Source organism: Limulus polyphemus, unplaced genomic scaffold (assembly GCF_000517525.1).
Source record: "Limulus polyphemus unplaced genomic scaffold, Limulus_polyphemus-2.1.2 Scaffold704, whole genome shotgun sequence".
NCBI lineage: Eukaryota > Metazoa > Arthropoda > Merostomata > Xiphosura > Limulidae > Limulus > Limulus polyphemus.
The window spans coordinates 453,950-467,349 of record NW_013666314.1 but is presented as its reverse complement, the minus strand read 5'-3'; the positions used below and the strand labels follow the sequence as shown (position 1 = coordinate 467,349).

The 13,400-nt window shown below is 30.0% G+C and overlaps 1 protein-coding gene across 1 annotated transcript in view; it reads right to left on the bottom strand.

Annotated features, from left to right (window-relative positions):
- Positions 1-11,650, bottom strand: part of LOC106460081 (Meckel syndrome type 1 protein homolog) — a gene marked incomplete at its 3' end in the record, with an annotated part of 17,441 nt that extends 5,791 nt beyond the window's left edge. Inside the window, exons 1-4 of the mRNA XM_013919763.1 lie at positions 11,593-11,650; positions 8,549-8,648; positions 2,562-2,712; positions 1,762-1,920 (exon numbers count right to left, since the gene is read on the bottom strand). Coding sequence (XP_013775217.1) covers positions 1,762-1,920; positions 2,562-2,712; positions 8,549-8,631 — 393 coding nt within the window. The remainder of the gene's footprint in view (positions 1-1,761; positions 1,921-2,561; positions 2,713-8,548; positions 8,649-11,592) is intronic.
- Positions 11,651-13,400: the final 1,750 nt, after the last annotated feature.

The window sequence follows — 13,400 nt, the reverse complement described above, 5'->3', positions numbered from 1 at the left end:
GACATTACAATACAGCATTTTTTTCATGTCAACATGCATTTTTTAATAATGGAGCAAATTAGAATTCTTGTTGTCCATTTTTTTTACATATCACAACAATTATTTAATGATGGCATAAATTAGAATTATGCTCTTGTTGTTTTAAGGTGTGTTAAAAAAGAAAGATATCTAAAGCTATCCTTAAATTATGTTATTCCTTTTTAAGGAAAAACATCTTGTATATCTATGTCTTGATTTCAATAAAACTTACAGATGATTTTAATAGTGGGTTAGTATCAAATATCCCTTCAAAGAAGAAAATCGTATTTCAAACTTCAAAATGTGGCTTCTGGTAGATACTTAAGATGTATGTTTTATTAACAAGATACAGAGAAACAAATAATTATAAAGCTAAAGCTAATCTAAGTGACAGGATTAATGATACTAAAATGGTCATATACTGTAGTAGTCAGGGTGTTTCTCTTTAGGTTGTGGAATTAAAAATGGAAATTTTTACTTTGAAAATTCATTACATCTACCATGAAATTAATGCCATGTAGCAGAAACTACTCACAAATCTTGTGTCAGTTTAATAAGCATTCATCAGTTTTGATGACTTAAGGATCACAACTGAAACATCATTAGTTTACTGTAGTTAGTAAGGTTACACACACATATACTGGAAGCTATTAATCAAAATCACATAGTGAGACTGCTATAGAACAATCAAACAAAGAACTTCTATTACAGTAACTATCTCATGTTATAACTACTTACTCATTTAAGATAAATTTCTGACAATTATTGACATAATATTATTCTAGATTAGTTTGATGTAGCTTTGAAGAACTGTTCTACGATTTTGTTTCCTGAATGAAGAGTCAGGAAGTTGTATTACTAGTGACTTTAATGCAGAATTATTTATGCAGTTCTTGTTGCAACTACCTTTAGTGAATCTAAGTTTCAAATGGACAGCAACTGCCTGTTGTAGAAACCTACAAATGTAGAGGACGATGTTTCGTAAGTCTTCCGCCTTTCGTCTTCAGGCGGAAGACTTTCGAAACGTTGTCCTCTACAGTTGTAACTTTCTACAACAGGCAGTTGCTACCTTTAGTGAAACTGTACACCTATGTTTATATTGGATGTAATTTACTACAAAGATAAAATCAACTGTTTTCTTCTATGCTCTTTTACATTTAAAAACATTCTAGTGAGAATTATTTCATAATCAAATTTAACCATCATATTACATTGAGAAGTTAGGTGTATCTGTTACGTTTTGGATCATACTGACCCAAAGTAAGTTGAAACAAGTTGAAATGGCCTTGAAATTTTAAAATATTTTCTCTTTAGATAGTCTTTATTCTTTTATGTTAAATATAAAATATTAATATAAACTTTGATTATAATAAACTCAAAGATACATTTAATTGCATCATAACATTATGGAAACCAGGGTTGGATCAAACAGACTCAGAACCTAATAGGTTGGCTTATTAATGTTCTAGAGGTCAGTTACATAATGTTCTAGTATAAATATTGGAAATTCATACTTCTATAATGGTCTAGTTATTGATGATAATTACATCTATATGATGTCTACAGATTAATATTAAAATTATAATTAAATAATACAATATTGTTCAATATTTAATCATTTAATTTTTACAATATTTTGATATCATTATTTGACAAATGTTATTCATGAATGATCTTTACATGAAAATTAAAATTGTAAAACATAGAATATTAATATTATGCTTCAATGAACTCAAATCTAACCTTAGGTAGTTCATTAACAATATCAGCATCAACGTAAGTAAAAAGCCGAGAAGCAGTCTTTTGGTTACTTGATGACTCCAAGCTCAACACCTGTTGATGATATTTACGTTCCAGGAATGTATGGAGGTTTCTTTCTTCACAGTATTTATCCAGCTCCCTCTAGTATCAATAGTTTTAGAACATTCATTAATATTGGCTGATTACATGAATGAAACAGTTTAATATGAAAGCATTGCCTTCTGCATATCATACAAGGTATTTTAACAAAAGTGAAACGACTGTGAGGTATTAGTGATAAAAATTACTATTTAAAGCAAGACTTAATGAAAATTTAAAATATTATACTTTTAGTAAAAGCAAATAATATCTATCAGACATTTTGTATGATTTTTAGTTTGATGAGAAAACCAAAAGCTAACATTTATTTTAAAAAAACTACTACTACTTTGTCTTTTCAATGAAACTTTTAGTAAGTAGTTATTAGTCACTATCAAGAGCCCTTCATTTTAAGATCTTTCAAAAATGTTCTGTCTTGTCTATCTCTGCAAGTTGTTAAGCAATTTTATTAAACACAGATTTCTTTGAAAAGTATCTATATACAATTACATTGCTATTTACATTAAAATTTTTATTGTCAATATTGACAACACCACTTATTGTTTTACTAAAGAAGGGAACCTATATAAGTATGGGTGTTAAATTTTGAGCCATAAGCCCTAAAGTTTTACATGTGTAGGATAACTGATCTCAATACAAGCATTTAGTAAAACAGAAGATTAGAAATATCAACCTGTTCATACCTGGCTGAAACATTTTTCTTGCCATTTGAAGATAGCATCTTCTTCCAGTTCTTTCCTCAGACATAATTGCTGGAGTTTTGTCCCACTACCTTCTTCTTCAAGTTGTGCCTCTTTCACAACACTTGATACAGCAAGTTTCTCCAAACAAACTCTGAAATAACACATCATTAAAATTCTTGATTAGTGATTTGCTAGAAACAATCTGGTTATTTATTTAAAAAAAAGGGTCTCAATAAAGTTATGACTTTTTATTAATCTTCTATATGCCAAATAGGTAGATTTAAGATATATCATCACACTTGTGATTAATTTTAATAAGCCATTAAGTTTCAAATTGTTTTTTAAAGAACTGGTGTGAACCAAATTACTAACTACAAACTATATTTTTGTATAATTTATGATTTAATTTTCAGAATTCCCATTACATATTTTCACTAACTTTTATGCACAAATAAAAAATGAAAGCAATTCCTCATTATTTAATGTATATAATCCAATATAAGTGGAAAAAACATTGTAAAAATCAGGAAAAATACAATGAAGATCTAACTTGAAATAACTGTATAAAACTGACTGAAAATCTTCAATTTACAAACACTATAAAGTCCCTTTTTTCACTTACTAAATTACCAAAAGCAAAAGAAATAAACAGAAAGGTAAGATAAGTATATTTTTTCTATCATCACAAAATTTTACAAAAATCTCATATAAAAAAGTGATAAGAAATCTAATTACTTGTTATTTTGTTAATCCTAAGCTGTCGTACATGGAAATGCATCAAACATATATAGTACAAGAACAATAACAACCTGAAAATACAATTAATAACATTTCATTGGTTTCTACCTATAAATCATAAACATACTTGTGTTATTATTTTTCAAAATACATTGTACAAATAAAGCTTTCACCTCAAGAAATAATTTCAAAAGTGACAACTGGAATGATTTGTAGAGTCACAAAACTTAGCAGGTGGATGTATGTTTGAACTGGTTTGGTATTTAAGTGTACCAGTTAGGCAATTTACTAATGTACATTATTTGAATAGGATAAATATAAAAATAATGTTCAAGAAAGATCTGAGCTATCAGAATATTTTGTAATTGCCTACTAGCACCTTACTCAATAAACAGTAAACTCGTCTAATTTGCTGATGATTTTATTTGGTGGACATAATGCAAAAACCTCATGTTTACAAACATTGCAACTCAATAAAACCATGGTATATCTATTAAAAAGTAAAAACACACAAGTTTAAACAAAGAATCAAACAAGATACCTTTATTAAGCCTTAAGTAATCTTTGGTCATGTCAATTTTTTTCATTCATACTATACATATTTTCCTGCATCTAGGTAAACTACTTGTACCTGATGATAACATAACTATCTCCAAACATAGTACTGTGTTAAACTTGTTATAAAGTTTCCTTTGTTACCCTTTCAACCTACCACTAAACTGCATAAGCTTATCTTATCTTATCTCAAATTATCTGATGTCTCCTCACTTAAGAAAATTTCTGTAGCTTTCAAACATTTAATTTAACACACAAATATCTTCATAATTCACAATGAAAGAAACTGAAAGGAATGTCCACAGAAATTATAGCAAAAATTTAAACCTATATATTTATTATTACACGATGGTATCATTCTTGCTCTATATAATCATATTTAAACTTTCTTTATAGCTAATTTTAAAACTGTATTCCATTAGAAAATGATCACTTGATGTGGCACCATAAAGAGGTTTCAACCAAAGCCTGTACAAAAACTAAGAGAAACACTTGAAAATCAAGAAATGGACAACATATTCTTAACATGCAATAGCTTCATAACAAAAATAAAGTTATTTTGTGGGATGAGAAGAAAAATTATTTTAAAAATCAATAAATTAGTTATGACAAAACTCTTTGCAGTTATATGGAAACAAAATATGAATTTTTTTATTTTCATGAATTACACTAAATGTTGGCAAGTGACAAAATATTTATTCTACAATAGTTTTAAGCTAAAATTGTTTAAATAGTTTGGATTAAAATATAAAATCACTTTAAAAATTTGTGATGAAAACATATGGAGAGTTAGAGGAACTTCTGTCCTCAGGTATAATAATTCAGGAATAAGATACTTTGTTAATTTTAAACTGCTGTACATGTAAATGTACCATACACAGAAAGTAGTACAAAACCTATAACAACCTAAAAATACAATTAATAACATTCCTTGGGTTTCTCCCTACAAATTTATAGAAGACCACTGTTCTAAAACTAAAAATTTTTTGTTGATGAAAATAAACATTACTTCATGACATTTTCAAATAAGAAATCTTTATATAAAGTTAATAAACTTTATTACCCTAAAAACATCACCAATAAAATATTTGAGAAAAGCACACTAATTTCAGCTATACACTCACATCATGCTTAACTTAGTAGAATACTTCTTTCATTGTCGGAAATAAAATTATTTTTCAAAACATATTCAAAAATGAACACACGATTTGTGAACAATATTGATGTTCATACAAAAAATAAATGTCATATTATGTGAAATGTTGTTAGAGAACCATACTTTTAGAAACTGTTGCTCAAAATACGGGTGATCCAGGATGCTGTAGAGGAGAAAGGAGTAGAGGGTCAACCAGACACCTACAAGCACCACTGATAAATTTATATTAATCTAATTGTTTACTTTATTTATAATTATAAACTGCTAGTATCTTTAGTAGTAAAATCAATTAGTCATTATGAGTAGCTCAGTCAGATTATAATCCAGCAATTTTGCAGGTTAAATCTTCAGTTCAGATAATACGATTGAAATGAAAATAACAACAGTTATAATTATATTCACAAAAAATTATTAAGTCTACACCTATATTCATATTTTAGCATTCATAAACAGGATGCCTATCTTAATTTTTTTTAAAGTCATCACTTGGACATCAAATATGAAAAACATATTTCTTACGAGTATTCAACTTCCAAAGAATGAAAAACTGGTTCTGTAACACGTCTGTTATAAGAGCTGTAGGTGTCCTAAGCAGTACAAACTTTGATAAAAACAAACCTATAAGGATTGAACACATTGTTCATGTCTGGTTGTGGATGCTCTAGTCATTAGTTCAAATTATTGATAATGGCAGATAGCCTCAGTAGTTTGGAAATAACAAAGATAGGAAGAGCAAGTTTAGTGGTAATGGGACTTGAAAGCTAGACCCCCAAATCATGAGACATCCCTCCCACCCATTATGTAGCTTTGTGCTTAACAACAAACATAATGACAGTATTTGATTACTTAAACAGTGGGAATAGTCAGAAACCCTAATTTTGATTAGTCAATTATTTTCATGACATTAATAAATTTAACTGCAATTTCAATTAATTGATTATTTTATGTTACACTAATTAATTATATCAAGTTAGTTGCCTATCTATTTTACAATGCTTGTTAAGTGTCTAAAATATGTAAAAGAAGTAAAACAATAGTTATAAAATTTCTCAACAGTTTTAAGATATATTGTAAGTAAGCTTTAAAATTACAGTTTTTATTTCACATAATTTCTATTTCTAGATTAGAAGTAAAATCACTGCTCATAGGTATCTAACTATATTGCTTCATTGATTAAATCCCCCAGTTCTAATAAACAAGAATTGGCAGTGGGTGGTGCTAGCTAGTTGTTCAAACTTAGTGACAGTGGCAGATAGCTACAGTAACTTTGCCATAACAAAGTGAAGCCAAGCATGTTTTATGGTAATGGGAAATAATTAATTGAATCCTCAAATCATGGCTCTTCCCCAAATCACCAAGCCATATTGGTTCAAAGCTGAACAAACTTGAAATAAAACAACAACTTATTATGCTAAAACTGGGTTTTGACACCTGTAATAAACAGAACACAGACAGTCTATTATGTGGCTTTGTAATTAACAATTGACAAACATAATGACAGTATTTTGATTAGTTGGAAAAACCAAAAAATAGTAATAATTAGAAATTCTAATTTTGAATACTTGACTGAAGGAATAACTGAAAACAGTAAGAATCAGAACAACTAAATGTGATTAGTTAATTATTTTTGGACAATCAATTTAACCATAATGTCAATTAATTTATTGTTGTAATAATTAAGAACGCTAATTTTGATCGACTGATTATTTTCATGACAACTGAATAATCATGATTTTGATTAATCAATTGTTAACATGAAATTTAAGGACAACAAGGGATCTGTTGATCCTTATAGGCCATCCTATTCACTAAACTAAACTATAAAAAAATCAAGACTAGACCTTATTATTCAGATTTTTATCAAGTCTCCCTTTAACTTCCATTAAATTTGCTGCTTCCACCACATCTGAGGGCTACCCGGTTCAAAAGGCCAATTACCCTGTCAGAAAAATAAAACTATCTTAGCTGAAGATGACACCTACTCTGTTAAAACTTGTACTTGTGTCCCCTAGTCCTGTCATTCTCACCATTAAGTACTGAAAAAAAGATAATACATCAACAGTATCACTTCCTTTAACAATCTTAACCCTTTGAGTGCATAGTTAAATTTTGGGTGGGTTCTTGAAAAGTGTCAATTATCCACTAAAAATGAAATTTAGAATTTGACGGTTTTTAGCACTTTTTCAATATCAAAAATCCACTAGTTGCACTTTTGCTCGGTGATGTATGCACACGCAGTACTAAGGTGGGAAATGAAAGGACACGTGAGTATCCTGATTGTCGCACTGTGAGGAAAAGGTTTTGTGACACCATGGGGTACATCTGCTTGACGCACCAAATGGCTAGAAATGTCAAGTCAGATAAAACTAGTTATAGTAATCAAAGGGTTATACACCACAAACAGACTCCCCTCTTCTTTTTTTCCAAGAGAAAACAATTTCATATCTTAAACTATCCTCATACGATAACCTTTCTGTCTTAGGTATCATCCTAGTAGCCTTCCTCAGAACCCTTTCCAACAATTCATTGTCTTTCTTAAGGTAATGCATCCAAAATTAAATACAATATTCTTAATGTGGCCTAACCAATGACCTATGCAATGGAATTATAACCTCTTTAGACTTGTATTCAATATTTCTGTTGATAAAACCTAAAACCATATTTTCCTGCCATTAGCAACAGCGCATTGCTTATATGCTTTAAGAGAATGATCAACTAGAAAATAAAGATCCTTTCCTTCCATAACATTGTAAAGTTACATATAATTCAAATTATAATGTAATAAATTCAAGATGATGCATGTGGTTTAACTAAAAGCCATCTGCAACGGCAACCTCCTCACAGACAGCAATACCCACAACCTTAATATCATCAGCAAATTTAAATAATTTATTGACCATTCCTTCATCTATGTCACTGAAGTAAATCACAAATAGCAAAGGTCCTAACAGTGAGGCACTTCACCTGTGAAATTAATCCAGTTTGATTGAACTCCATTTATAACAACCACTTGCTTTCTTCCACCCTGCCATTTTCTATCCAATGTTAAATGACTTTGCAAAGCATCATTTATCAGATATTCAAAATTTTTTCCATCATTGACATTGAAATAATCAAAAACAGTAGTAATCAGACACATATATTTTGATTAATTATTTTTGACATTAATCAATTTATTTGTAATTTCAAAGATCTTATAGTTTATGTGACAATAACTTTATAATCACTGCTCACTGATTATATCGAATGATTCACTCAGCTCTACCAAGCAATTGATTATACTTGAAACTTCTTTCATACATGAAACCACACAAATTTGTGGCAGCAGCTTTTCCAATACCCAAGACTAAAAACACTTCAGAATGTCCACACAACAATTGTCATTAAATTACAAAAGACTGAATCATTAAACATATGTGTAAAGATGATTTTGCAAGCAAAAAACTACTTTAACATGCAAATTAAATTTTTCTATACACATTATTTATTTTATGATATTAAACTAAAAATAACATTATCTAATCACAAAATTATTCACCTTATTTTTAAATTCTGAATGGGATCATGTGTTCTGTAAATTCCTGGTGGATGTTTTTCAGCTTTCTTGTTTTGATAATTCATCTTTATGTTCTTTGAATCTGCAAAAAGATAATTTATTTTTACCCTCTATAAAAATGATATAAATATCATTATTTTTTACTCCAGCATTTATGAAAATTCTTAAAGTTCATTCTGAATAAAAAAAATCCCCTATTATGATACAGTTTTTTTAACATCCTGTCTGGAAGTTGATGAGACAGAATTTGGGAGATTGGGTAAGCTGCAGAATAATGTCACAGCTTCTGGTATTCAAATCAGAACCAAAAGAATGTACTCCAGGAAAAAGCTCAATCTGTTAACCTAAAAAAAAAAACACTTTACTGCCAAAACAATTCTCCTCTTGACAGTGTTCAGTCCTGAAGATGCAGAAGTTAAAGGTTGGCAAGACTGTTCCTATTGAACAAAGTAGCAGAAGTGTTTATGTTCAAACAGGTACTGCACATAGCCATCTTAAAATAGTAAATAAGCTTTGTTGAGCCTTCCTTGGTCATCTATATCAACAGAGCTCATGACAACCACAGAGAAAATGGTTTTATAGAGCTTGTATTGCACAATATGTGTAGCCACAATTTATGGAGATATGGGTTTACTCCTTCGTAGCCTTGAAACTAGTGCAAATTCAGCCATAAAGGTGAGTAATTAATATTTCAGATATTGGAAGGAGCTCAAATCTCTATTCAGAATTAAGAAACAAAGATAGTACTGAAAAACTTTGTTTGGGAATTAACTCACTGAAAATATCTCTTTGACTAACAGACAGGTGTTAAAACTTAATCTAGACCAACACAATTTAAGAACTCACAAGTTTGTCCTAATTTTCTTGCAAGAGAGAACCAATTTCTGACCACAAAATAAAAGCACAAATATAAAGTATTTATAAATCCCACATTCTATTTACCTTGATGGCTAAACAGTTTATCTTTTATATTTGTCTTAAATAAGACTTCCATATTTTCACACTTTTGTCCTTTCTCTGTAGTAGGTATTTATTTTACCATTGACTTTATTATTATTATTAATGATTCAGTTTTCCAAAGGTCTGTCATTTTATTTGTATTATATAGTATCTAGTATTTTAATTCATATTACAATTATGTTTCACTCAACCAAGTGGGTGCCAAATACGTTTTCCATGGCACATTCATGAGTACATAAATATATATTGATAAAAAAAAAAACCCAGATAAATTAAATTTAAAATGGTAAGTGCAAATCCACTGAAGTAATTGAACATTTAGGATATTTTGCAATGTCCTTCATTTTTCAGTACTTGGTGGTTGCTTATGTGGTGGTCATACAGTAATCCAAATAAATGCAAGAAAACACCTTGCAACATCTTCAATGATGCCTTAAATGAACAATATTTCTTTAGCCTCATGGCCATCACTTCAAGATCTCAGAATGTGATATCCTTTTCATGATAGTGAAACATAATAAAAAACTGTGAAGCCATGAAGTATGCTTTACTGTCACAGTACTACTATTAGTGATATAAATAATGCTTAATTGAATGTTGTTTACCCATACTATAAATGCACAGAGAAAAATTATGATAATTTTACACAAAATTACATTTTTCCTGGTACTATTAAGTTTCAAACTGCCATTGTAACACTGAAAAGGTGTCATGTTGAAAGGGGCATCTTTATATCATAAACATAAAATTCATATAAAGATCTCACAGTGATTCAGTATATTACTGTATTTCCTGATTCTATTACTCATAGAAATAAATATTCCTATTTAACAGCATAAACAAACTGACTTTCTGAAGTTTAGACTGGCTAGCCTCTAGTTACATTCAATTTCAAAATCTAGCACATCTGCCAGTAGATTGTGACTGTGAGCAGAGGCAGATTATCATTAAGGCAACCGAGGCTGACACCTCAGGCCCCATGCTTGAGGGTGTCTCCAATCAGCTCAGAAAAGAAAAATTCACATAAATATATAATTATAAGGATTATAGTGTTAAATTATCAATTGTAAAACAATCATAAAAATATATTCAATATTAGCCTGAGCACTATACATGTAAATATACTATGTACTGTACATATAAATGTATTGTTAATAAAAAATTACCCCTTCCCCCAGAAAATAAATAAAATTAGCCTCAGGCCCCAAGTATAGTTATTTGTCTTTGAGTTTAATTTGCCACTAGTCTGTGAGACATACTTGTATAAAAAATGACATAATACTAATAATATTGCGACGATAATCAAGCCTTAGTTTTACATGAATAATACATAAAAGATAAGCCACCAAGGCTACATTAAATTATAGTTTATAATTTTCATTATGTTACACCTTAGGTTTTACTTTTAACATCTCACAAATGAGCATCTATCACTTCCAAACTGCATTGTTATTAGTATGGGCCTCTTACATACTTGTACTTTGGATGCGGCGCCAAAATACGAATAATTTAATGAAATTTAGTATAATTTCCTCATGTGTAGTTAGAAAAATAAAAACACTTTTACATAAGTCTTTGCGTTGTAAAGCAGTAATGTTCCCCACGAGAGTGCGTCAATCCAACAATAATTTACATTGAAAGAAAAGGACAGTTACTGAATACAAATTTGATAGAATACTCTTAGGTAGTTGAACGTCTAAATAATAAAAGTAAAATCTTATTGTATATGTCTTATAAGAGTAACCGTTAAATACCACTATCCAGTCAGACAAGAGTAGCCAAGAAGTTTTTCAAGAAGAAGAAGAATGCATAATAATATTTTCAACAAACACTATGTCCCCAACGACCGTTGCTGACAACGCGTTTCGCTCAATTTTTTAGCACATCAGGCTAGCTGGGACGCAATAAATATATAATTCAAAGCACGATTTAGTGGTCGTGATTAACCTGTTAACCCCCACCACCTGTACGAATCTAATAAAGTAAGATTTAAATATGAAAAAGCATAAAAGTCTTTAACACAAAAGTCTGATGAAAATTATAATAAATCAACAAACACGGATTACATGTTTTTCGAGTGTTTCTTTCCTGCGTCAGAACAACGGAAGATCTATCCGCGTTACTTCACGTGTAATGGCGCTTTGAAGAAAAGTTACAGGCTGGGTAAACGTTTTTTTTGTTTTTTGTTTCATAATTACTTAAGGATCAGAAAACATACATTAAATCAGTGCACGTGAAAACTAACTGCAACTGGGAATACGTGATCATAAGTCAAATGTGACAATTGATATTGGATGTAGAAGAATACGGCGCATTGGAATAAAAGTTTATATTTTTTATTGTGAGTAAGAAAGAGATAAGCAATACATCATCCAAGTTTGAGAGTGGTTTCTTCCTTCTATTTCTAGCTTTCTAGTTGTGTTTTCCATCTATCGCTTTTAACAAATCACCAAGAAGTTGCAAATATAATATATTGTAACGACAGCGGAAGTCACGTGACACTGGTAACACGTGATGAATTTCTAGAAGGATCGGGAAACATCACGAATAATCCAGTATTTGCTAGGCGCCCTCTATTTTAGTATATATTTTAGTATATAAGCCGGCAAATAAAGTGACGGCAATAACTGAATTGCAGACAGAGAGATATAGAGACAGATAATCGAGTCAAGCTGTAAATAAATTGCGTGAATCGTTGTGAATTTTAGCGTGTGTTGAAGTTAAAGTGACTGTGGAAATTAAGTGTACTGCAAAGTTGAATTGAGAAAGAATAAACTAGTTTTATTTAAGAAAGGACTTGTATCGCTGAAGTTCTTCGGAAAGAATTTCTACGGAAAATTAACAAACGAACAGAGACGTAACAATATATTAAATTTGCTTTGTGTGTGTTAAGATTCAAACGAAAGAACATTCACAAACTTTATTCAGCAATGACAAAACATGGACTGTTTTTACAAATCATCAATGGAATCTTCGATTTAGTTCCTTTTAAAACAAACATCAAATTTTATGGCACAGTTTAGTAAAATTTTAGATAGAATGGTTATGTCGTATTCTCAGGTGCACTGATTATCTTTCAGGTAGGAATACCCACATTAGCTTACGACACTAAAAATCGATTTCGATACTATGGTGGATACAGTACAAATGGCTCATTGTGTAGCTTTGCGCTTAAGAACAACATCAAATCATGTAGGAATAATCATAATAATAAAAGCAATAGCAGAAAAATGTTAAGCAGAACTAAGCCTAAATTTCTGCATAATAGGAATGATGCAAATGCCATCCCTACTATCTTTTTGCATTGTTTTTGAAAGATTGATATTAATTATCCCTACATCTACTTTCTTTTTTGAAAACTATTTTCTTTACTTGTTTGCTTGTTATTTTAATGCAGTGTTTCAATAAACATAGAAAAGTTGCATTTATAACCAAGTTCTAGATACAACGAGGTTCCAACTGTAATATTTATTGTTTATCTATTATTGGCTGATAATTCCTGTTACATCCTGTACTTAAACTTTTTAAAGGAACACCAATTTTCTGTAAGAAAGCTAGCTTCAAAGGGCAATGATAACATCGTTTACACTAAAATTATGATTTTTTAAAAATTACTATTATTTATTAATAATATTTATAAAAGGGATACTCCGTTTGAAACTATGTCACCTCAGTGAAATTGGTTGACACCATTGTTTTGGTTTTTGAGTTATCATGTAATAAGAAAGAACAATAAATTCAAACTTTTTGCTATGATATTTACAGACATTGCCAGAACTTGTGACTCAGTCATTACATATATATTGTTATAAAAGGAAACACGTATAGTATTGTAAAGTTCTACCACGTCATCTACTCTAGAGAGCATGAGCAA